The sequence below is a fragment of the Bacillus rossius genome, chromosome 1, assembly GCF_032445375.1.
Source record: "Bacillus rossius redtenbacheri isolate Brsri chromosome 1, Brsri_v3, whole genome shotgun sequence".
Lineage (NCBI taxonomy): Eukaryota > Metazoa > Arthropoda > Insecta > Phasmatodea > Bacillidae > Bacillus > Bacillus rossius.
This window is the reverse complement of record NC_086330.1, coordinates 369696732-369721585: the sequence shown is the minus strand read 5'-3', so window position 1 is coordinate 369721585 and position 24854 is coordinate 369696732. Positions and strand designations below refer to the sequence as shown.

General features: G+C 41.4%; 2 protein-coding genes across 2 annotated transcripts in view; one reads left to right on the top strand and one right to left on the bottom strand.

Annotated features, from left to right (window-relative positions):
- LOC134528441 (coatomer subunit gamma-2) overlaps positions 1-16040 on the bottom strand; it is a 43831-nt gene extending 27791 nt beyond the window's left edge. Inside the window, exons 1-10 of the mRNA XM_063362053.1 lie at positions 15647-16040; positions 12451-12581; positions 11419-11646; positions 10823-10989; positions 8406-8535; positions 6578-6817; positions 4753-4956; positions 3995-4154; positions 3080-3188; positions 1191-1434 (exon numbers count right to left, since the gene is read on the bottom strand). Of these exons, the coding sequence (XP_063218123.1) occupies positions 1191-1434; positions 3080-3188; positions 3995-4154; positions 4753-4956; positions 6578-6817; positions 8406-8535; positions 10823-10989; positions 11419-11646; positions 12451-12581; positions 15647-15686 (1653 nt within the window). The 5' untranslated portion in view covers positions 15687-16040. The remainder of the gene's footprint in view (positions 1-1190; positions 1435-3079; positions 3189-3994; positions 4155-4752; positions 4957-6577; positions 6818-8405; positions 8536-10822; positions 10990-11418; positions 11647-12450; positions 12582-15646) is intronic.
- A 2685-nt stretch (positions 16041-18725) lies between these two features.
- Positions 18726-24854, top strand: part of LOC134528429 (ubiquitin carboxyl-terminal hydrolase 37-like) — a 29606-nt gene continuing 23477 nt past the window's right edge. Inside the window, exons 1-2 of the mRNA XM_063362033.1 lie at positions 18726-19262; positions 24083-24718. Of these exons, the coding sequence (XP_063218103.1) occupies positions 19099-19262; positions 24083-24718 (800 nt within the window). The 5' untranslated portion in view covers positions 18726-19098. The remainder of the gene's footprint in view (positions 19263-24082; positions 24719-24854) is intronic.

The window sequence follows — 24854 nt, the reverse complement described above, 5'->3', positions numbered from 1 at the left end:
TAACGAAAATTACAACAATGCAGATGAAAGAAAAAAAAATATTAATATTATTAAAGTTCCACAGATGAAAAGTTTATGGTTGTAATAAGGCGAAATATTTACTAAACATTCATAGCAGATATCTTAATAAACACGAAGATGTCTGTGCTATCACCATGTAATAGTACAATTGTAATATCATTAATTTTTTTCCTAGTCCCGGAAGTATTTTAAACTTTGAAGTATTTCCGTTGGCTGTTTCGTTGGGAACACTTGGTTGAATCACATTAAGTTTTGATGAAAACTGTACGTGTAAATATTTAGTATGACAGAATGCTTGTTATCATGAACAGAATCTTGACCAAATTACCATAATTATAGAACACGTTAAACTCAGGCAATACTTTTTCTTAATAATCTTTGGCTTTTAGAAAAGAATTTTAATTACTTGGAAACAAGAAACAAAATACACCTGCCCCTCATAGTAATACTGTTCGATTTGTTGTTTTTTTTAAGTAACGACTGAAGTAGGACTTTTTCGTTTTCATTTACATGAATGTTGTGTCCCAGCCATGTTATGTAAAAAAAATGCAGTCCGATAAATTCTTTTATACCGTAATTTAATTTTAAGTTGTTTAACCTCAGCAATACAAACGTTTATTTAAATGTACTTTCAATGTATTTAGACATATGTAAGTAAAGTAAACTGATTTTAACTGAAGTAGTGTGTTGATTAAAATGGTAGTCAGAATGTTCACTCACCTGATTGGAAAACATATTACACTGATTAACCTACCCTCCGTTGTAAAAAAATTCATTTGACTGGTGCTTGGTGCCTTGAATTAGGGATATATCTTCAGGAGGGGTTGGGTGTACGGGAATCTGCTCCGATAGCGCGACTGTTCAGACTGTATGTTAGCGTGTGTAATTTCGTGTTAGTAACATTTATTAGACCTCAACGTCATCAGTGCTTCTGAGAAGTCTCTGAATACTTCAAATTTGTATTTTCCGCGCTGCTGTGCGGTGGCAACCACTACCCAGCATCCTCTGCCAACCCTGGACTTCCAGCCGGAAGTCAGTCGTATTTTCCATCACGGCGGTGAGGTAGTACTGTGGTGTAGCCTCACCGTTAAGTTGTTGTAGTACAATGGCACCTGTAATCGTTTTCGTATACAGTCCACTGAGTCACTGCGCTACAACAGCGACACTACCTGCAGGCCCTCGACGATGTAGCGGTGGGCCAGGGCCCTGTCGCCGCGCTCCAGGATGCTGCAGTAGTAGGTGGCACGGTCGCGCACCTCGTCGTCCGTGTCCATCTGGCAGCGCGCCAGCAGCACCTCGACGTTGGGCAGCAGGTCGGGGCACGTCGCCCCGAACCGCGCCATCGCCGACACGGCCGCCGCCCGCACCGCCGCGTTCTCCAGGATCACCCGGTTGTAGATGAAGCGGATGTACCTGGCCCCGGCAGTCACATCGCCGACTCAAAACCCCGACTCTCGGGATCACGACGCCTTCCTTCAAACCAGGTCTGTACCAACCGAGCCAGCGTCAACACTTTTAGTTACTTTTTCTTAGAAGACTACTAATAAAACAATTTACCTTCATCCACCCAAAAATAACGGGATGACTTTTACCAAAACTGCTGAAACTTAAGGTGGTAGTTGCATTAAAATCGCAAACTTGCATCTAGCCATTGGGAACAACTTGTTTGAATAACTACCCTTAACTGAGCCTTAAATGTGCATCACTTATGTCACTTTAGAATTTAGATATCACTGTTAATTAATGCCTCCTGACCCTCTGCTCAGTTGAATACACTCTGCTTGTAAACAGAATCATTTCTGCCGCTTTAGTCCGGGGCTTGCTGGACCTCTGTACAGGCGTGTCAGATGACAGATGAGAGATGCAGGATGAGGGAGAGGGGGCAAATGGAGTTTGTCACTGGGTTCATTCCACTTCCTTCTGCTTTCCTTCACTGTGCAAACCAAGGCCAACCCCTCCCCTTACCCAGGCATTCTTGTCTTCCTGGGCGACTGGACACCAACCGCTTGAACTACAGTCATTAAAACACAATATTTTATTCTAACTGCCACTTGGGGATTCAAGAGAGGCTGTGTAAAAATAACTCTACTGACCAAAAAGACACCAAAAAATCTCTATTAAATATGGAATAATTTTACTAATTTAAATAATTTTCAAGTGTTGTGTACATAATTGCGATCTCCACTCCATAAAGTCTTTTTATTGTAAACTCATGATCAAAACTTTGAGGTCGCATTATACTCAAAATCACATTTATTTTTTCTTTGAACTATGAATGTGCATACATGATATAACGATATAAGTGATGTTTATAATCAATGAGATTGATATGTATTAAACATAGGTGGTGAGATTCATACTGAAGAGATGCTTAGCTGTTAGGCATAAAATATAAGACCAGTACAAGCAGCTTTCTGATCGACATGTAGCTGCATTTTTAAACAAAGATTGCAATAACACATAATCTAAAATGCAAAGCTGAATGTGGCTGTGTGTTATTGCAAATAAATGACACAAACAGCATACATACGAAAATTGTTCAGTTACTCCGTTTTGCATAAGCGACAGAATGGCCCCAGTATTCTTTATGGTACTCGGGATTGAAGAAATGAGGAAGCACACTTTAAAATACTTCTCTAGATATCTCTATAGTATATCTGTGTCTCACGACGTGCTGGTGTTAAGAGACAGTAGAGGATGTTGAGCAGGAACCGGCCCTGCCCCATTGTAATGAAAACATCCCTGCCTTTTCCTGGAATTATTTTGGAAAACAATGCAAAAGTGAAATTGGGACAGTAGAACCAGGATTCAAACCTGTATATTCTGGAAAACAGAACTGGCATCGCACCTCTGAGCAGCCTCAGTCTAAAATACACTTAGCTTAGACTACGTGCATCTAATTCGACTGTTCACCACACTAACCCATAAAAAAAAGCCTCCTTACTGCTACAAAACGTTCCTGCCTAATGACATCAGTCCACACACGGACGATGCACGGGGTTGGTCAGAAGCAGAGCGACACGGTGCCGGACCTGTAAGGGGTCGCGCACACACGCACCTCGAGGGCTGCTTGGTCCGGGGCCCCTCCTTGCCCAGCAGGTGCAAGATGCGCACCGCCAGACTGGTGTGTTCGCAGTCCTCGATGAACTCGCACAGGTGCGCCAGGCCTGGAACGGAAACAAGCTGTCAAGCTGACAGGCAGTATTTCAGGGGCTACAGAGACTGCACAGTAGCCATTCTGTAAAAGTTGTGGATATTATTAAAATTATCAAAAACATTTTTTAATATTTGTATTTTTTGTTAAACTCAGTTGATTAAGGTCATTTATACACTAATTTTTTAGTTATGTATATGAAAATTACTAAAGTAAAATGTGGTAACCTCTAATATTAGACAACCTCAAACATAAAATCGCATCAAAATTTTAGATAATTATTAAATGTAAAACAAAAATAGCCAACAAGGAATCAACTACTTAAAGAATTTTAGTTAATAGGATAAAATTAAAATAAGAGAGCTGAAAAAATATTTGTTTGGATTTATTTTTTGGAAAATTTTCTAGTTTTTGATTTTGTTTCATAGAAGAAAAGCAGTATCTGCACAACCCTAATAAGAAAAGTAAACTATTTGGAACAATTCCATACAAACCTAATAAGAAAAATTAATTGTGTATGAAAAATAAATAGGAAACCACTTAGCAAACACCTGTAAATAAGCAAAATATCTGCATCCTCTGTAACTATAAATGAGGAAGACATGTTTTCATCATGTTTTTACATCTAGTACTGTATTTATGAACCATCAACGATGGTGCAATAAATATTGGATAGATGAATTTCTAGATTTTATAGCATATGGAAAGAGGAAAATGTGTAATACTATGGCACGTAACCAAAAAGAGACTGCGACCACAGGAAGGAAAAATGCAGCAGGCCAGGGATGAGCGTCTTTGAGAAGCTGCAGGCAACCTCACCTGTCTCCTTAGCCTCCGGGTTCTCCTCAATGATGGTGATGATGGTGTCTGCGATGGAGGCCTTGTACTCCAGTCCCCCCTCGTCGCGCAGCATCGCAGACAGGAAGTTCATGAGCACACTGTGCTTGCGCGGGAACTTCAGGCACAACGCGCGGATCGCCTGGGAACACGCACGCACGTGTTGTTTGTCGCCAGATGTAGCGAGACATATCCCAAGCTGATGACAACCAACCGCCCTACCCGATTGTCTTGGAGTGACACACGTCTGCTAGTGGTGGTTAAGTGTTTAGATCACTCGTCTCCCCAAGGTGATACATTTTTGAATCTAGGAGTCAAGCTCTTACTTTTCGCAACAGGGACGTATAGCAGTCGTGCCATGAGCCTTGGGTTTTCTCAGAGTACTCTTATTTCCCCCACCAATGTATTTTGTCAATTCACTACTCTCATTTCATCACAACTCATAGCCTCTAATGTTGAAGAGGCATAAATAACCTAATTCATCACCATTCATCACTCAACCACATTCATTACTCATGGAACCATCCATGATAATAAAAGAGAATTTGAACCTCTGTTGAAATTTCACCGATGTGACACACTACACCTGGTGTCAAATCACAACCAATCCAGGCTAACCGACAGCCACTGTGGTTTGTTGGGTTGTTGGCTGTCCCTGTTGGTCAATAGTTTTTCGGGGTACTTCACTTTCCCTTCACCAAAGCCTTGCATAGGTAACCTGTACGCTAGGCCCAGCTCACCTGGACAACGACTATCTTGAACTCATCGCTGATCTCGCTGACGAAGCTGGCTATCTGCTTCATTAGACGGTCCACGGAGGACTCCGCGCCCGTCTTGAGCAGCGTCGTGATGGCAAGCGTAGCGATGGAGCGGTTCGAGTCTGTGATGAGGTTCTCCAGGTCCAGGTTGCACGCAGTGACGGCGCTCGGGTGAGACATTGCCACCTGTGGACCAGACCCATGCCTGACCAACCTCGGTCGTCAGACCAGCCCAGGTGGACCATCACCTCTCCATGTCGCTGCCCTGGCCAGGTGTTCAGGGAGAACTCTATTCCTTGGCTCCGAGATGCTTTGCAGGCTTTAAGTGGCACCTGAACTAGACTCTCATCTTTCACGCAAAACAAGTTGTGCAACATTCAGTTCCAAATATCCCCCCCCCCTTCTCTCCCCAACCATCTATTCGCCATTTCATTAGCAAGAGGACGTATATGCCCCTTATTGAGTCCATTTGATTAGGAACTTGTCCATACTCCAGAAAAATTCATATGTTTAGTTGAGAAGCTGTTTTTTTTTTTAAATAAGAAATCATTGTAATGCGTTATCTCATGTACATCACACTAAAATAGGCCTCTGCAAAGCTTCGACTAAGTGAATCAATCAAAACTCTTTTTAATACTGAGTATTTAACTTTGTGAGGATATTTGCAAATCATTTTATTTTAGGCTTCAGTTCTGATGCAAAGTTTTGCATCTGATGCGAAGCTTCGCTTTCTGTTTCAAAGTTTTAAAACATTGCAAGCCTAAGATTCATTCACAAAAATATTTTTAAAATTTTTTTTTTTGTGTTGTATGAGTAGTGTTACCAGAACAAAGTTGGTTGCTAAAAAAGTATCAATAGAAGGCACTCCATTTGCTTTTATGAATTCTCATTAATAATATTACACATGTTTATGGTATAATTTTTAGTCACTGATGTCATATATAGAGCCTGATAAGTTAATTACTTAATCAGTTCAAACATTACAAATGTTAAACTATTATTTTTTTTTAAAATTTAATCCTGTATTCTATACAATGAGTGTAATACAGCTTCACCAAGAACAATGTTGGCAATTAGATTCAACTTCATGACTATTTTAGACATTTGATTAGATATTCGTTTCACATCAAAAATCTAGTACATAATTGCACAGGCCTACACTAAACGTCACAAGGTGTTTGGTGTCCATGCTTTTACTGTAAGCAACATAAAGTAGTGGCATGCAAACCTTCAAATGAATCGTTTACCACTTTACTTGAAAGACCTACTGAATTACATTGAATTTTAATAAAAGAATAATTGATTATCTTCAATTAAGGCACTAAAAAAACCTTTTTACATGCAGTATTCCTTCTTAGTGGTTTTCAGCATCAATGCTTAGTTTGGCAACGAGGGGAGGAAAGGATAATCGTTATGGACCCCAGAACATCCAGGTTCTCAGTGACGGCACTTGCGCTACCGAATGGGGCGGGAGGGAGAGAATGTGCTACAGCATTGCAGGAACATTTCGGCAAAGAGGGAGGTGCGTAAAGCTCACCGCGTCTTACACAATGCGCGTAAAAAGAAAGTGTATGACTTGAACCACGGTGACCGCTAGCACGTCACGCTTGTGTGACCAGGTTCATGGGTTCGTACCCAACACTTGGCAGAGCTCAAATTTATGAACACGAGAGTCTTGTGTCGACTGTAACCTCTCTCGATCACGGGCAGCTGTGCATGCATGCACGATGTAAAACTCTTATCGCACAGAGTCGGGCTGGGAACGTGACTGGAGCAGACGCGAGCGCGGCGAAGGCACGCAGCGCACCTTGTTGAGGGTGCGCACGGCCGCGAAGCGCAGCGTGGGCTTGGGGCTGGAGCAGAAGAGCTGCAGCACGCTGACCGCCGGCGCCAGCTCCCGCGGCGTGGTGCGCCGCAGGTTCACGATGGCGTGCGCCGCCTCGTAGATCACCATCTCCGACTTGTGGCGCAGGCACACCTCGATGAAGTCGAACAGCGGCGAGTCGGAGCCGTCCTCCTCCTCCAGCAGCTTGCAGGCTATGCGTATCTGCGCGACACGGCCACTCTCCCACTCTCTCACGCACAGTAGAAACTTTATAACAAGTTGTCAACTGTGTAACTTTTAACTGCTCAGCACCTGCTCAATAAACTTAAACACAGTATCTACTCAAATCTAAGATGCATTCCTCGAATAAACAATTACCACATACACCCGCAGAAGGGTCGTCCGTGAAATAGGTCGTACCGTTAATTCTGGGCAAAATAAAATCTAATATTTTCACCGTAAGGATTGTGCTCCTATAAGGATCACGCCGTACATTTGTCTTTTTTACTAGAGTTCCGTGGAAAAAAAAGAGAAGTCTTTTGTGTTCAATGTCTCAGATTACTGGGGTGTAAGAAATACGGCACTGGTGTTGATCCTCGGTTCTTCTTCGTCTGTTTGCTACGGGAGGGTGTGAGGTGACCCACTTCTCTCTTTCCCTCCCCCCTACCATGATATGTACCATCCCTCCAATTCTAGCACTACCTAACAAAAAGATAAAGGAGAAGATGCTATATTTTATACCCTTGATTCCCTTTTGTCTATGTATTATATTTTTTTCACCCAACCATTGCCCGCAGAGAGAGAGGAGGGCAAGCTACTCTTTGTCAGTTCCATCTATGAAAACTAGCAATCACATTACTGGCAACTTTGTAGAGGGCTGGAGGAATATATAAAAGGTGCACCTATAAACACTAATGATGGATGAAGATTTTTCACGGAATGTTCAAATGAAAGAGTGGGAAATCTCATGGAAAAAACAATGTCTGGGCACAGTTAGATCAAACACACTTGTCAAGATAGACACGTCAATTGTGTAGGTGGCCAGTTCACGGGACATTTACCACGATGAGAGAGGAGAACCATCAACACTGCCACATGGCCTCGCTCACGCGCTCACACATATGCACATACTCTCTCTTACTTCCTCTCTGGCTGATTTATTTTCAGATTATCCCCTCCTCTCCACGGGCAACCAGCAGAAAATTCATATCCAGGTGCCGACTGGGTGGGCGGCAGACGCACAATAATTACGCTGCTAACGTAGGTTCACACAACTGCTGAGACATTTTGATTAAACAAATTTTACTCACTTGTGGAGTTATTTTTATTAACAACCAACCTAGGTTAGTTATTTACAACAATATTCAACCACACAGTACTATATTATTATTTTGTAACCCAAATATAGAAACTCAATTACGATGGCCCTACATTTCTTTAAACTAAAAATCTGCAAAAAATGTGGAACCCACACGTGGGTAAATACGGAAATTTCTATAAAATTAACTAAAAAAAAATTTTAATTGTACTTAATTTGAAATTAACAAAAATTTTGTCTCACAGTTGAGAACAATTGGAAAAGGAGGGATGTCGACAATTATTGTAACTTGCTTAAAATTAACAAAGAAAAAGTTACAAAAAGTTGTCTTCAATGGCAATGGACGATCATTTACTTTAATATGGTTAAGACAGCAAAATAAAATACATTTTTCTATAGAAATTCCAACTTGATGGCAAACCCCGTCCCATTAAAAGTGTGACGACAGAGTCGCAAATCATGGAGGATGCGAGAGAACTGCAAGTCGCTCACCAGCATGCAGACGGCGTACGGAGACTTGAGGAAGGAGCGGGTGAGCTTGGCCACCAACTTGGTCACCGCCAGCCGGTCCGACTTGCGGATGTGGTACAGCACTCCCAGCGCGTGATACTGCACCATCACGCTGCCAACACACCCCTAACTCTCACCGCCTAGCTGTAGCACGCAGTCACGCTAGCACATTCAAGCTGATCCACCTGTTCCAACCGTCGGCTACAAGTAGTTCCGTATTTTAATGCCTTTGTTCTTGTAAAAATACACTTACATTGCTATAGTTCAAAAGTGATTACCCTGAATTACATATTTCATTCAATACTACTAACACCACCCTACATTAGTAAGTTTATATATATATATATATATATATTTTTTTTTTTTTTTTTAATAAAACACACATGAACCAACAGTAAAATGTTGGGAAACCTGAACTGTTAAAGCCAGCACAAACAAGACCAGATCTTAGAACTTCCTTGCAACCAAAATACATTCAAGAACTGCACAAAGCTTCAACTTCAATAACAACACCTATGTTCCAAGTTATTCAAAACACTTCTGAAAGTCTTCTTGGTTCCTACTATTCGTGCATTGTCTCTGTCTGCTTCATTTCAACATTAAGGTAGCCATAAAAAATATTGAAAAAACTAGTCAGCTGGAAAAACATATTTTTAGGCCTGGGCGAATACATATTCTAATTTTCGAACACAAATACGAATAATAAACTGTTCGTATTCTATTTGACCTTGAATTCTAACACTTCCAAATAATGAATATTCAATTGCTTACGAATACGTAACAGCAAGACTTGTGATTTTAAATATTGATTTTTACACTTGTGATTGCTGATTGGGCATCCGCCCGGAGGCTAGGATAAGCCCCCCCACCCCCCTTTCTACGCCAAATTCTGAAGACTCTTCCTCAAGTCCTTTCCTCTACTCACATCCAGTATCTTACCCTCAATCATATTCTACTCCCTACCTGTCCCCACCAGGAATATTTGCCTTCCTCTTTCCATTCTTCTCCTCTCTCTCTCTCTCTGAATCTTCCACCCATGATCCCTCCTCCCTCTATACACCTCTTTGTTCAAACCTGTCTCCCAGAGCCCTCCAGCCCTCCTCACCAAACTTGACATCCTAAAAAACTTCACCAATCTCTCTACATCTCTACATTGAATACGTCTTCTCCTTTACTGTCCGTCCTGTCCCCTTCAGTGTCCTAGCAATCAGCCCCAGCCCCCTCCACCCCTAGGTCACTCTGTAGGGTTACTCCCAGGTACTTGTATTCCCCTACCTCCTGAATCTCTTGCCCCTTCCATATATGTATTTGAATAGCAACATTTATTTTCCTTGTGAATCTGACCACCTTTGTTTTATTGATATTTATCCCCTTTCCATTTGCCCTAGACCAAACTTCCAGCTTCTTCAAGTCCTCCTGCAGATGTGCCGCTTCCCCCACAGTTTCATAGACCACGCAGTCTTCAGTGAACAGTCCCACTTTGCTAACCAATTCCTCCCCAACATTGTTCATCATCTTATTAAACATTAAATATAATATTATTTATTTTCAAGGGGCCCATATATATATATGCCTTTCATCATGATAGGTCATTACATAATCACAAAACAATAGAATTTTAATACCAATTTTACAGAATTGTCACACAAGCATAACATATATCCCACAACAGTTGTACAATATTAAGACCAGAATGATTAAGTGTTGAAGATTGGAAATTTTTAACCTAATACAGTAAAACCCCATTGTTATGACCTCATTTATCATGACCACTTCTCTATTACAACTCCATTTCAAGGAATCGTGAAATATTGATATTATTTTAATAATTTGAAGGAAATCTGCCCAAACATTTGTTTGAAGCGTGTTGTGCTGCATTTTTCTCGGTTAATGCTACACAGTACTGGTGCAGAGCAATAACCCTTCTCCTGGTTAATTCTCTTCATCCTATTAGAGATAACGGATCCGTGGCACCAGGCATAGTTTTCTGCTGGCAGCCCGACGCCCGGCCGCCAAACATTATGATATTGCTTGCTCTTGAACATGCTATTCTCTCAGCTTTTGTTATTACTAGAGAAATGAAAATCACGCAATCGTGTTAGGCTCCGAAAATAAAGCAATTTGTGATGCTTTGAAATTGAAATGCTATTTATAATTAAATAAACTTATATTTAATTTTTAAAACTCACAAATATTTTCCCAGGGACATGAACTTGGTGTGAAATATGTATTTTTTTGACGAACAGCAGTCAAGGTGCGTCAAACGGTCCAAAATGTCCCAGGTATTGTGAGGGGTCGTAACAGCTGGGTTTTAGTGCGGCAAGTCTGTCTACCGATGGTGCTGCAAGCGGGAAACTGTTCAACGTACAGAGGCCACAGACGAGGCGAGCGCTGCGTACCTGTCGGAGTTGACGGCCTCCTGCGCCTCGTTCACCCACCGCTTGACGACGTCGCTGGCGATCCTGGTGAGATGCAGGCTGCTGACGAGTGCCGCGCTGCTCACGGCCGCGTTGCGGTCCACGATCGCCTGCTTCATGTAGCGCTCTATGGCCTGCAGCATCGTCACCTGCCAACACACACCATCGCTCCTCCTCACATCCAGAAGACAGCTGCCACCCACTTAATGGTGTTCCAGACCACAACTTCGTTGAAGACCACCACTTTTCCAAACAGCAACATTAGAATGGACTTAAATAACTATATATTACGAAATGTATCTAAATTGGAGTATAATTTCATGCAATTAAAATATTTTCAAACACAGAACATGTATAAATTATGCGATGAAATATTCTGCGCCTCTTTACGAGATGAATTATAATTTCGTATCAATTAAATTTATTTTTCAGCGTGGAATTCCTTTTGACTAAAATTAAAATACACTTGGTTGTGAGCTCCGTTTTCCAGTAAATTACCGGAAATGTTTCCAAACTTTCTTTCGCGGAAGCTAACATCTTAACGTCTCCAATCGAGGCAGTACCAGGGGCGAACGCACATCAGTGATGCTGCAGAGCGCGCGGATGGCGGCGGCGCGGTACAGGTCCTCCTTGCCCGTCATGTCCTTGGTCAGGCTGGACGTCACGATGATCACGTCCTCGGCGATCGCGGACAGCTCCTTGATGCCCAGGTACACCATGCGGCGCAGGATCACGTCCTTGGACTGGAACAGCTTGGTCATGGCGAAGAAGGCCTCCGTGGCCTCCGTCGTCCCCAGCTGCTCCCCCTGCGGGCGTCACGCACAGGCACTCGCCAGTCCGACACAGCATCCGGACCTGGTCCCGGCTGTACCCGTAACATCGTGTGGCGGGGAAGTAAAGATACATGTGTCATGCAAAGCCCGTAAGTGCTTTCAAGAGAATCTGTATCGGGTGTCTCATGCCTAAAAATGATTCTGAAAACACAAGTTTTTGTCCTTTTCACTCTCATAAAAATACAGTTTGAAACTGAAATGCGGAAACAGAACTGCTTATCTGCCATCTGCCCGATCTTAAATGCCTTTCGTAAATAGACACCACTCTGATACCTTGAGCAGTTTTCAAAATGTGTGGTTTCTTCGGAAACTCTGCACAGTGTGTGTGTGTGTGTGTGTCTCCAGGTGAGCAAGAGCTTTAATATGCAATTTTAATCTTAAGTTATTTATCAATTATTTTGAAATGACATGTCACTAATTACATCTATAAATTGGCCAATGAAATCCTCAAATATATTCAAATTTATTAAATCTGAAGTATTTACAGCATCTTATATTTGAGGAAAAAGATTTGCTGCGGAAAACATACCTAGAACACACATTTTTTCGGGTGTATGTTAATGGCCATGTGCAGAACAAGACATTTTAGTGTTAAGTGAATTTAGTGAGCTTAGGAGGTCTCTTAAAACGATAATTGACGCATAGATGACACTTGATGTTACATATCGAAACTGTAGAATACTAAAAATTAATAACAAAAACTTCACTTCCGCAAGAGTCTGCACACACTCTTACACATTTCTACTTAGGCCCTCCCCCGCATCTTGCGTGCAGTACCTGGTTCAGAAGATACAATATCTTTGTGAGAATCTGGGTGCATTTCCGTGGATTCACAGGGGTGTCGTTAAATGTGCGTGCTTCCTGAAGCACAGTGGTTTTCTCAATGTTCTGAAATGGGTTACCACCACCTGAAAAAAAAAAGATATTTAGCGTACAATTAAAATACTACCAAGGTATACAAAACACAGTCTTGCAGTGGCAAAACTTTTTCAAAACTTAAAGCTTTTGATACTTAGTTGGTCTATATACCGTTCTCCATTTCTTTACATATTTTTATTTATTCTTGAGGTTCTCTTATGATTACCAGTGTAAACAAACAATGGTGCATTACCATCAAATTATTTTAAATCAGTAATAGACAGGAGCATATGTGGAATTTCATTTCTTCGAAGAGAATGGGAAGATAGAACCACTTTGTCCACTGTTTCTTTTCAATTTATTTCACCCTGCACTGTACACACCTCTGGTATAAAAGTATTAGCATATTTATTTAGTTTTTTTTTTAAGTAGTGACTTAAACACATTAAGCTGATGTACAGTTGGTAAGTCATCAGTCTTATTACTTAGGCTCATGAAAGTGAGGTTCTTTGTAGTTTTTAGTTCACCCCTTTCATTACTACTACTGTAAACAAAGCAAGAAATGCAAAATTCAAGATCAATTCAGGATATAAAGTAGGCGTGTAGGCTATGGACTGAGATATGGTCACGACCCCTCGCTTCAGGATGCAAGGAGAGTGCTCCCGGGGCTAGCCCGCATGATCGACAACACTAGCAAGGTTATCTCTCGCCCACGCCACGCACGGACTGACACAGTCCACGTGCAGCAAAGAGGGTAACCGCAGGTTGCAACCGAGATAGGATGATCTTCCTACCACCATGCTGATAGAGATGCCTACACTGCCTGGTGGTATTCCTGCGACTGTATTAGTCTTCCAGTGCGCTTAATGCCGCAGAGTAAAACATACGTAAATAAAAATATATTTTATAAATGTAATACGTATTCACTTGAAAAGAATATAAGTACTTTGTTTAGGTACAACATGCAAAATTATTTATTTTCTGTTTTATCTACAACTTGTGATACATTAAGTCATAAATATCACTAATATAAACTTATTATTTATGATTAGTACCAATTGAAAATTTGGAGAATCCAAACAACGCTGAAATATATGCTGCTTCGAATATCTCCTTAAAGGACCTGTTAACCAAAAGGTTCCTTAAAAAGTGCATAAAGAATACCAGCCAATTATGTTGGCCTCCTGAAAAGTTACAAAGCTCCTTCTAGAATTGCTAATCCAGCCTTTGCAAAATGACAAGTCTGGTACTTTCAGGGCCGGCGCGTCCGTATAGGCGAACTAGGCAACCGCCCAGGGCGCCAAGTAGCTGGGGGCGGCGCAGCACGACACATAACAGCTGATATAATATGTTTAACGATTATTGAAACTAGATGAAAATGCATTTTTGTAACAGTTTGGAATGTTTATATTGATATAAGTAATTATTTAAAGTCCACTGTGACCTGTTTATGATTTGTAATAAGTAAAAAAAAAAAAAACTAAATCTACTTACATTTGATTGTTGACAAAATCTTAGGCTTACGTGATGTATTTTTATTTTGAGGAAAGGAAAAAAAATTTTTTGGTTTGTCGGGCAGGGGGGGGGGGGGGGGGAGGAGTGCATTAAGGTTTTTCGCCTAGGGCGCCAATTTATTTTGCACCGGCCCTGGGTACTTTCACACTTCCTTATGGTCTTTAAAGGGTTTATGACGATATGCTCTAACAAAAAAAAAGTCAAATAGTCTTTTGCTTGGACAGACAACTATTACTGTCAAATAATGAACTTGAATATTGTAAAAATTGATCATTGCCTAAAAAAGAATGTATGGAAAATTTGTGAATGCAAACAATTGACAGCTGAACAAGTATTTTCTAGTGATACACCAGGTAAGTACTGATAGTATCAAAATAATCACAATATTCTTTATGGTTAGTTTCTGACCAAATGTAGCTTTGAAATTAAAGTATTAAATGGTTAAGGCTGCATCAGTAAAGGACAGATCTTTAATATTCTGAAAAAGCACAAAAATGCTCTTGTCCTTAATTTAATTATTTATTAAAATCACTTTATTTATTACATTTATAATCACATATGAATGTCATCTAAGCACCAGCACAGCATTCACTGTAGCACAGAAACACACTGCGATCAGCATGATGCCCAGCAATACAGAAGCTGCGCAGTTATCGCTGTCTCAAATATTGTAAAAGGGCCTTTGAAGCGCAAATACTCACCTTGAATGAATCATATTCACTTGCAATTGGGTTTCCAACCGTTGGCAAAAAGTACTTCCCTTGCCTAACTCTCCCACTCTCTTGAACGATCCCTTAGATCCTTTGAATCCCTTGATTACAATACTTCTTCCTCAAGCCGCCCATTCCACTGCCTCCTTTTCCTCAACAGGAATGAGTGCCTCGTGCTTTGTGTTTGTCTCCACTTCTTCCAGAGTTTCCACTCCTGATTGCTCCTCCCTCTATTACCACCTCTGTGCATTCTAGTACCCTGCTTTCCCCCCCCCTTTCTCCCTTTATCAACTTGAATATCCTGACACACCTTTCTACCCTCCTCCCCTTTCATGTTTCACACCCCAGATCCATAACCAACTCAAATGGCATCTATGCATCTCACCATCTTTCCATTACCCCTCCACCACATACCCATGACACTTTTCATTGCTATCCGCTGCACTTTCTCCAGCTCCCTTACCTAGGTCACTGGGTAGAGGTCTAAAACTATCGCTTCATACTTCATCAACGGCCTGACCAACGTAAAGCACGGCTTTACCCTACGTCTTGTTCCCTGCAGAATCCTGGCAAGCAGACCCAGCCCCCTTCACTCATTCCTTGCCCCCCGCTGCACGTTTTGCAGGATTACACCCAGATGCGTGAACGAACCTACGTCCTGTACCTCCTGCCCCTTCCAGCAAAAAACTTGATCTTCCTCGTGATCCTAACCATCTTTGTCATATTTTATATTGACAACATACCGTTCCCCACTGTCTAACACTCTAGTCTGACCAGATCCTTCTTGCTAACTGATTCATACACCACACAGTCAACTCACATCCTCAAATTTAGTTAAATAATGTTAAATTTCATGCAGTATCTTATGCACATTAAATAGTCATACATACCATCTTCTTCTTCCTTCTTGTCACGCTTAAAGGCATTCATTTTCTTAAATATGTACTTATAATGACTCACAGTCCGTAATAATAAGATACTTTTAAGAACGTATAACCTCAATTACACGTCACCGCTACCAAAAGTAAATAAATAAACCTGATCAAAGTAAAAGTCAAACTAATCGATTCTTAAGTTAACTTTGTTCGAAAACCAAGAATATTTTTAGATGATAAAAAAAACTGTATTGTGCCAAAAAAAATGTTTCATTAAAAAAAACAAGGAAAGAGAAAATCAATTTAAGTAAAGAGTATACATAATTTGGAAATTGTATTAACATTTAATTGTTATTCCTGTCATACCATTGTACGGAATTACACAAAAACATTTGCAAATCTAAATTACTTTCAGGAATGTAAAAAGTTTTGACAAAACTTCTCGGTATTCCTTCGATACGCACTGAATGCTATACTCAGCAGAGCGTGTGAAGCTCCGTGGGTGACCAGGGAGAGTCCACAGTGAAAGCATAGGGCACGTTAGTGCAGCGCTACGAACGCCTGACACCAATGTCTATTCCATTGTCGCTTGAGTAGTAATACAACAGCTTCCTAAAGTGTTAAATGTGCTATGTTAAACAAACAAGTTAAAATAAGACAAAGTTGTATCAGCAATGAGCACTAACCAATATTTAGGTAATTAGGCCATATTGGGACTAGACTAAAAACTACTAAAATCATGATATATTACCACAGGAACTGAGCCAATTGTGAAGCATGGAAGACTCGGCCTTGGCCAGTTCGCCATCAATTCTGGTAGGTAGGGCTAAACACATCCACACACCCCACTCGATTTATCACCACAATACAAAAATATGTAAGTTCATCATGACATTGCAACAGCTAGGGTATCTCTATCTGGTCAACATATGCCGTCTGCCAGCCATGTGGCGACATCACACACCAAAAAAGTAATCTCTAACACTCTATGAACTAGCACACAGGCATAACTGCTATGTTTAACCCACGGCAATCAATGTCATATCGAACATCATTTCAGTGGCAGAAGACGGCAGGTTGACAAATTATGTAAGGGAGAATGAGTGGTAGATTGTGAATGTTTGCAAATGACTGAATGAATTATGTACTCACCTGCAACGAGTTCAGAAGAAATAGGAGAACTGGTCTAGGGCAAATGAGATGGAGATAAATATTGACGACAGTCGTCGTGCCCTCCTAGATGTAGAGGCCGTACCTGTCCGCCGACGTGCGCCTAAGGGAGGTATGTTCCCCTAGTGCACCATCAGTGAAGTGTTATGAGCAGGGACGCACCCGCGTGCGCCCTGGCACGTCAGTGAACGTCATGGTATTTAATAATATTTATACTTTTTATGTAATCACGAGCCTCCATGAGTGTATATATTTATAACGTAACAGAACTCACGTCTTGAATAGTGTATGTAAATGTCGTATAAATACTTCGCTTGCCTTTAATCTGTAATGCATTAATTCATTTGTATTGTCGTTTTATTAATTAATTACTTATCATGTCGTTTTAATAATTCTGTGATTCTTTTAAGTGCTATGTTAGTCATGTAATCGCAGCCTGGCTCACCGCGAGGCGGGCCACTCCCACGCCAGCCGATTTCTCCTCCCCTCCTCCAAGGCCCGCGGGCCTCGGCTCGCGGATGGGCGGAGAAGGGCAGTGGCGAACCAGACGCGGGGACGAGCAGACGTGCGCTCGCTCCGCTCCGCTCGAGAGACATGTATCTTAGCTTCGAGTTCACAGTCAGTATAGGCATTACGGGACTGCCTCTGCAGTCGACCTGCTTTGTGTCAGCATTCGTTGTACCGCTGAACTTCTCTCTGTAATTACGTATTGTTACGGGACTATATTCGCATACGTCACAGGCCGCGAATGTGCTACTCCGAACCGTCGAACACTCTCTGTCGTTACGTATCTGTACAGAACTATCTACGCTTTCGTGACGGGTCGCGTACGTGCTGCAAAGCACAGCTGAACATTCGTAACCGGTACGATTCGCTACGGGGCTGCATTCGCTGCCACATCGGGTCGCATTTTGTGGCCAAGAGTTATTTCTGGGAGTCCGGGTTGCGGCGGGGGAGGACGCTCGCTCCGCGACGTGCCGGCCAGGCTGCGGCAGGATTCTTCACGGAATAAAGGAGCTCGTGAAAACGGACAGCATCATCTTATCCTTGTTACCATTTACCGTTCCTTCTACCTACATAACGTCCCCTCCAGGTACCGTATTTTCCGGTCCCGGCCACGTTGGCCTGAACTCCACTCCCTTTCCGACGATAGCTACGGGGGAAAACCAGAGCGAAACTCAGGACAATATACAACAGGGAATTAGGGACCGTAGGCCGAGGGACGTCAATATATACACAACAATTGTGGTTAGGTTTATGAGAACAAGAAAAGCATTAAATGAAATAAATGGTTATATGGCACGGGAGATACACAGATCAGAGGGTTACAAACGCCTGTGGTTAACCCTTCAGAGCAACCTACATGATGGGAAAAGTAGGTTCAGCAGGTTGTTAGAAAGGTGTGGAAGGGGCTGGGGCTTATTGGCAGGACCTTAAAGACGACAAGATGGAACATAAAAGAAAAGCCATAGTCTGGGTTGGTGAGGCTTATGATGGAGTATGACTAGCGATATAGTACAAATGCCAGGTCATGTAAAGGAGAGAGATGGAGAAGTCAACATTTTGGACAGCAAAATGGGTGATGGCCTGATGGGTATATACTGAAGATCGAAAAGGAAAGAAAGGAAGGTGCATAGACCATTAACGAGGATTAAGGATCTTGGGTAGATACAATGCAAGAGTGGAAGCAGGTATAAAGTCTGATAAAGCAGTTTAAAGTTTTCAAGAAGCATGGAGGTTGGGGAATCTCGAATATAAATTGCAGAATGGCGTGTACAGAGGGAGGAGTGATTTTGAGGTGAAGATCAAAAGGGAATCGAGTGGAATGGAATAAGGAGAGTACTCAATTTTGGTGAGGCGAATTGATTGATTGTTGGATTGACTTAATTGAGGGAGAAAATTATAAGCTATTTTGTTATGAAATAAACAAACACTTTTGTCAAATATTTTTGTGTCAAATATTTGTCTGAGCCAAAAGTTTTTTTTAAGGAAAAATAATATTCCAATGAACATTTTAAGTTGAGAAAATGGGTATAATACATTTACCTTACTACATTATAAAAAACAAAAGACGCACGAAATTAAATAAGTTAGCAGATTGAAGAATAGGCGCCAAAATAATGTGATTTTGCGGGGGAAAGTGAAGCTTGTGTTAGGCTAAATTTATGTTGCTTGAAAAATTGTTTGTTGTGTTCTGTACGTGTTCTTATTTAGCGTGTTTTTATTCGTTGAACAAGAATAATTTTGTTTTTGTTTAGTGTTAAGATTTAGGGAATGTTAAGGCGACCCTCGGAAATATGGGTCCACAGTTGATGTTAACCACAAATGACTGCATGCAGGAGTCACGCCTGCATGAAAATAAGTACGTGAGTAAGGGTATTGACGGTTGCACATTTTATGGAGGCAAGAATTCTAGAATTAAAAGACATTGCGACCAGTTCCAGTTGTTATTTGAACAAAAGTGAGTATTTGTGTTATTTATTAAATTACATTTTTTTTTAGTTTTAATATCATTATACTTGTTATTTAGAGCATTTTTTGGTACGTTTACCTTTAAAACAAGCTTAGTTATACTTGTACCGTATTATCTGGAACGGAAAGAGGGAGGGTATGGAATGGGCTTATGGGAGGAATATTGGAAGTAAGAGATGCAAAGGACCTCGTGTGATGGTTCAAGGAGGGGGAGAATAAAGTAAGGGGAGGATTCCTTGCCACTGGGTGGAACGTGGAAGACAAATTTCAAAAGGAAATTTAAAGCAACATTAACATACATAAAAGTTAAGGTGAATGAATGAATACGAAAATTCTATTATGGTGAGTTTGGGTGCTGTTGATCTTAGTACCTAAGAACAGATTTGACCTTTTTATACACACATATCATTTTATTTGAGTAATCATCACCAAGATCTGCAAAACCTAAGCTACCAAAAAAATGATCCAAATTCCTTGATGATAAATCAGACAACTAACCTATCAAAAAAAAAATTGGCATATAACTAATTGCAATGTAATGGACGAGTCCATCTGTAAATAATAGTGTAAAATTCTAATTTTGCATTTTTGTTTTATTTTCTGGAAATTTTTCTAATCATTCTTTAAATCTACAATTAATTTTTTAACCTGAGCCTACTTGTGTACAGTTATGTAGATATTTTTTTCACATTCAGGAGTGAAGTTAACAAGTCAGTTTAATGTGTACCCATGGGTTAGAAATATTTATTGGTAATCATTCCATATTACATATCCAAGTTTATAACTTGGTCCTGATGACATTATCATGTGGTACATGATAATATCTGTTTTATCTCAGTACGGCGATAAAACCTGGGCAAACAAAAATATCACTCTACAAACAAATTATGTCAGATCTTGTGGAATATTTTTTTTTACATTCAGATTACGATCATAATCATTGTTAACTTATAGATAAAATTATGTCCAGGATCTTTCAGCATGCTAAATTAAAACAGCATGCATCATTTACCACATGAGCATTGTATACAGGATCATGCCGTGAGGATCTGGGGATCAACTCTGATACGTGATATGGGACTTTTACCGTGATTTGTGTTAATGCTTTGATTGGCATTTTTTTATATCAATAAATTAGGTATATCTTTACATATTTTACATTTATGCATTTTTCCCCCCAAATGTATTAGGGTGTGCGTCAATGTTGTTGGAGTGAAATTAAAGTTTTTTTTAACTAAATACAGACCTGCCAACTCTCATGATTTTAGTGTGAGGCTCACGATTTTAAGGCCCATCTCACGCCCTCACGCCAAAATAGTGTTTCCTCACGATTTTTCGGGGCCCCAAGATTTTGTTTGTAAAAATTACAAAACAAGTGTTACGAAAGCTTACAGTAAGGAGTTTCCATCAATAATCGAGTCACGTAAAAAAACAATTTTGCGTTTTGTAGCGTGTGCCGTGCTGATTTTTCTATCTCGCATAGTGGAAGAGGAGATGTTGTGGAACATGTCGCTACAAAAAAACACAACTAACAGGTGAAGTGTATTGCTTCCAATAGAAAAATTAATTTTGCTGTGAACAGTGATAATAGTGTTACACGAGCAGAATGTTATTTTACATCTTTTTTAGTTGCGGCCCTGCATGATCACTACACGACAGCGCTAAATTATGTTCAACTAAATTAAATCTGCAACCTATAATTTGTTGAAATAAATTTTGAAGCAGAGACCATGTAACATATGTATAGGTATGCACTTAAATTTAAAGATTATCATTTGTTGTTTTTTATATCTAACCTGTATTTATGGGCCTGAAAATTTTTATCGAGGACCTCATGATTTTTTTAATTTGAATGTTGGCAGGTCTGCAAATAAGTGTGAGTGTAGGGTGGAGATTGTCGTGGCGCATGTACACGTACTTGAAAAGTATAGGTTGCGGCACAAATAAAGACAAATCAGGGATAAGGGGTGGAAGTGCGTGAAAGGCAAAGCTGGGCGGTAAGCAAATAGGAGACTAGGTTAGGAATGTGTGGGAGGGTGAAATGTAAATTTTGCTGTAAAGTGTGTGGAGGAAGAGGGATTGTGGCATTCAATGTGATACGTGTGATGAGTGGTTTCACTTTGCTTGTGGAGGTGTGACGGAGGAGATAGAAGGTCTCGAGAATGAAGAGTGGGTTCGCAAGAAGTGTGGCTTAACAAATTAAAGTAGGTCAAGTGCTGAATGTGCGAAGGTGGGTGAGGGGGGGGGGAGGGAGAGAGAGGACGGAACTGGCAGGTAGAAGGTAGCACGGTTCGGGAACTCGATGCTCCGGTACTGAAGGTTCATGGGGCCTAAAAGGCAGTCAGAAGTCGCCGAGACAAATGTGGATGTTTAGGGAAGGGATTAAAGGGGTGCAATCTGGAAGGTTGGAAAAGGGGGGGGGGGGGTTAATGTAAGTACAAATACCTCAACAGGGACGTAGGGCCACAAAAGTTTGAAATTGATGTGAGAGAAATGCTACGTGAGATCAGGCGAAAAACCAGTGGGACCATTTTAGTGAGTGGGGTGTTACCCAGAAGGGAAATTGATTTAGGAAAACTGAATGCTGCGGTGGCCATCATGAGGAGACAGTGCCAGATATGGGGAGCAGATTTTGTGTGTGCCAGGAGCAAGATAAATAGGTGGCATATGGCTGGAGACCAGGTCCATCTAAATAGAGAAGGTGTGGGAATGTTAACACAGGTGCTTGAGGAGCGGCTGAGAACAAGAAGTGTAGGGCTGGGAAACTGGCAGAGGAGAGGATGCAGGCAGGATAAAGATAGGAGTAGAGTCGGCGGGGAGTACAGAGGAGGAGGCAGGGGGGAACAGTAGTAATGAGATGGATTGGTGGGACAGAGTAGGATATGGGGTAGAGAATGTGAACAGGGCAGAAGAGGGGCTGATGAAGGAAAGATTACGTGGGAAAGTAACACGTAATGGTCGGAAGGAAACAGAGTCTCAAAGGGGAAAATACAACATTGTGAAGGTTGCAACAATAAATTGTAGGAGAATAAATATAAAGGTTGACATGTTCTGGAGCAAGGTAGAGGCCTATGGGGCTGATATTGTTGTAGCGGTTGAGACACTGTTGGACGAAGAAATCGGGGTTGGGGAACTGCGGAGGGCTAATTATGAGATATTTAGAAGGGGCAGAAACAAATTGGCGAGGGAGAATGGTATGTGTGCGGGAGGGACAGATTGGAAAGGTTGAATTAGTGGGGGAGAAAGCAGAATTATTGGAATAACGAATGCAAAGCTGGGAGAGACAAGTAAGGTTGCTGGTGGTGTAGATCCCCAGGAAAAGGGGATGAGACCATCGAGGCGATAAACGACAGGTTATATTTGCTAGGACATGATAGGTGAGTGATAGTAGTAGGTGATATTAACATGCCTAGGGACGTGTGGGAACAGGGACCGGAGGAGACTGGGAATAAAGAGAAAACAAATATGAGCATCCCATCTGGTAAATTGTGTATTGGGGCAGGTGGTGAGGAGTACACCTAAAAGGGCAATGGTAGTGGTGAGGAGGAGAGTGGAAATCTGTTGGATGTGGTGCTTGTGAGACCGGTGGATGTGGTGGTAGGCAGTATGGTGATAGCGGAGATCAGCGACCACAGGGTACTGGTGTTGGGAGATTGGAATGGGATGGCGGGATAGAGATTTTTTATTATTATTATTATTTTTTTTTTAACAGCAAGCAGCAACTATTGAATGGAGTTTTTTTTTGGATGTAGTTCATAAGTCGTTGGTCAAAGAGCAAAGAATGCTGTTATATATGGTGGTCGCCAGGTAGTGATGAGAGGAAGGGAGGGAGTGCCTTTGGCTAGCAGTCGCTTTCCAGTGTGTATCGTGTCTCATGTCATTCCTTCCCGCCAGCAAGGTTCAGAGAGCTGTAAACAAGAGCAGACTAAAGTCACATAACTGAACTGAGTGGAGGTTCAGTATGCACTAATTACCATAATTTCATCCACTTTCTAAAGCTGTTCATATTTCACAACTTGTTTTTTCGATACCTTACTTGCAGTGTAGAGGACTGGTCAACAGTTTTTGTGTCACTTGTAATTTTGGAATGAAGCACAGTGTAATGAACTTAGGATGTTTTCAATTTTAAGCTTAGAAACACTTTTACACAAATTATTCTATGAAAAAAATATGATGAAAAATGAATTTGGTGTAATATTTAATTCATAATGCATTTCACAGTTTCACATTCTAATTCAGTATGCAACATCTGCTTTACGTTTTCTGCAATTTCAAAGAAAATTTTTTTTTCTGTACGACATAAAAGGTTGACAAGTGTCTAATAAAGGAGATACTGGAACATGCGGACTATCATAACCTACACATTTGAGTTGTTCTTCCAGAACCACTTATTTTTCTAACCTTTAAATTAGGATATAAAATAATACTTAAAAGTTTAACACAAAATAAAAAAATAATAAAAACTTAGATGTAATTAAATATGAATGAAATATTACACGATTTTATAATAGCAGAAGTTCTCGCTAATATTGTTTTGAAATTATCCCGGCATGTAACTCTGGCTATGTGAATCTTAAGCTTCTCTCCACATACTGACTCCAAATTGATGGAAATGGTCTGAAAACATAAACAAACCAAGATGAAACTTAAATCTTTTAGTGTTAAAAATAGTTGTAAAATCACAATTTTGTGCAGATAAATAAATAACACGGTGTTAGTTAAAGATACTGACAATATAATTCTGTTATATAATGTGACTTGTTATAAATGTGCTGCTATGTTCAACTAATTGTAAACGTTTTGTTCCAGAAGTGAAAGTGAGTTGTTTCCATCGCCGAAACGCTGCCGAGCGGATGACTCTCCCACGAAGAGCAAGGAGAAGAGCGGGAAGCGGCCGCAGACGAGGAGTGGCGTCAGGACTTCGCTGCTGTCGATCCTAGAGAAGGAGGATGAGCGGACGCCGGCGTGCCGGACCTGGAAGGGGAAGACGGCCTGGGGGCGGAGCCACGACGAGAACGCCCGAGCCGGGTGCAAGGTGCGCACCCCGCCGAGGTCGGACCCGAGCGGACGGCAGTTCGGCAGGGTCCTGCCCAAGATGTACGGGAGCGCGCGCCAGTGCCTGGACTTCCGTGGCCCGCGCGAGGAGAGCCTCCCGAGCGCCGGCGCGACGAGCACGGACTTCGCGGATGACGCGGACGACAAGGAGAACCTGAGCTCGGAGGCCCGGCACGCCGCGAACGGCCTCCGGCTCAACATAGATGACATCATCGAGTCCCTCGGAGACATCGAGTGCACTCCGGTGAAGCAGGCCTGCAGTTCCGGGAGCACGCTGTTGCCAGACGAAGCAGGGGAGGCGGGCACGTCTGTCATCAAGCCGACTCGCTGCACGGAGACACTGGCCAGGAAGGAAGCTGCCTGTCCCAACAAGGAGTCCAGCCAAATAGGGTAAAGATACATCTTTTTGGAGTTCATCATTTTTGTGAGGAAATAGTGTTAATGGATGTTTTACTGAATTTTTGGATTTGGTACCTGTAGTAGATTCGTATTTCACATTTTAAACGCTGGAGTGTGTGATGAATCT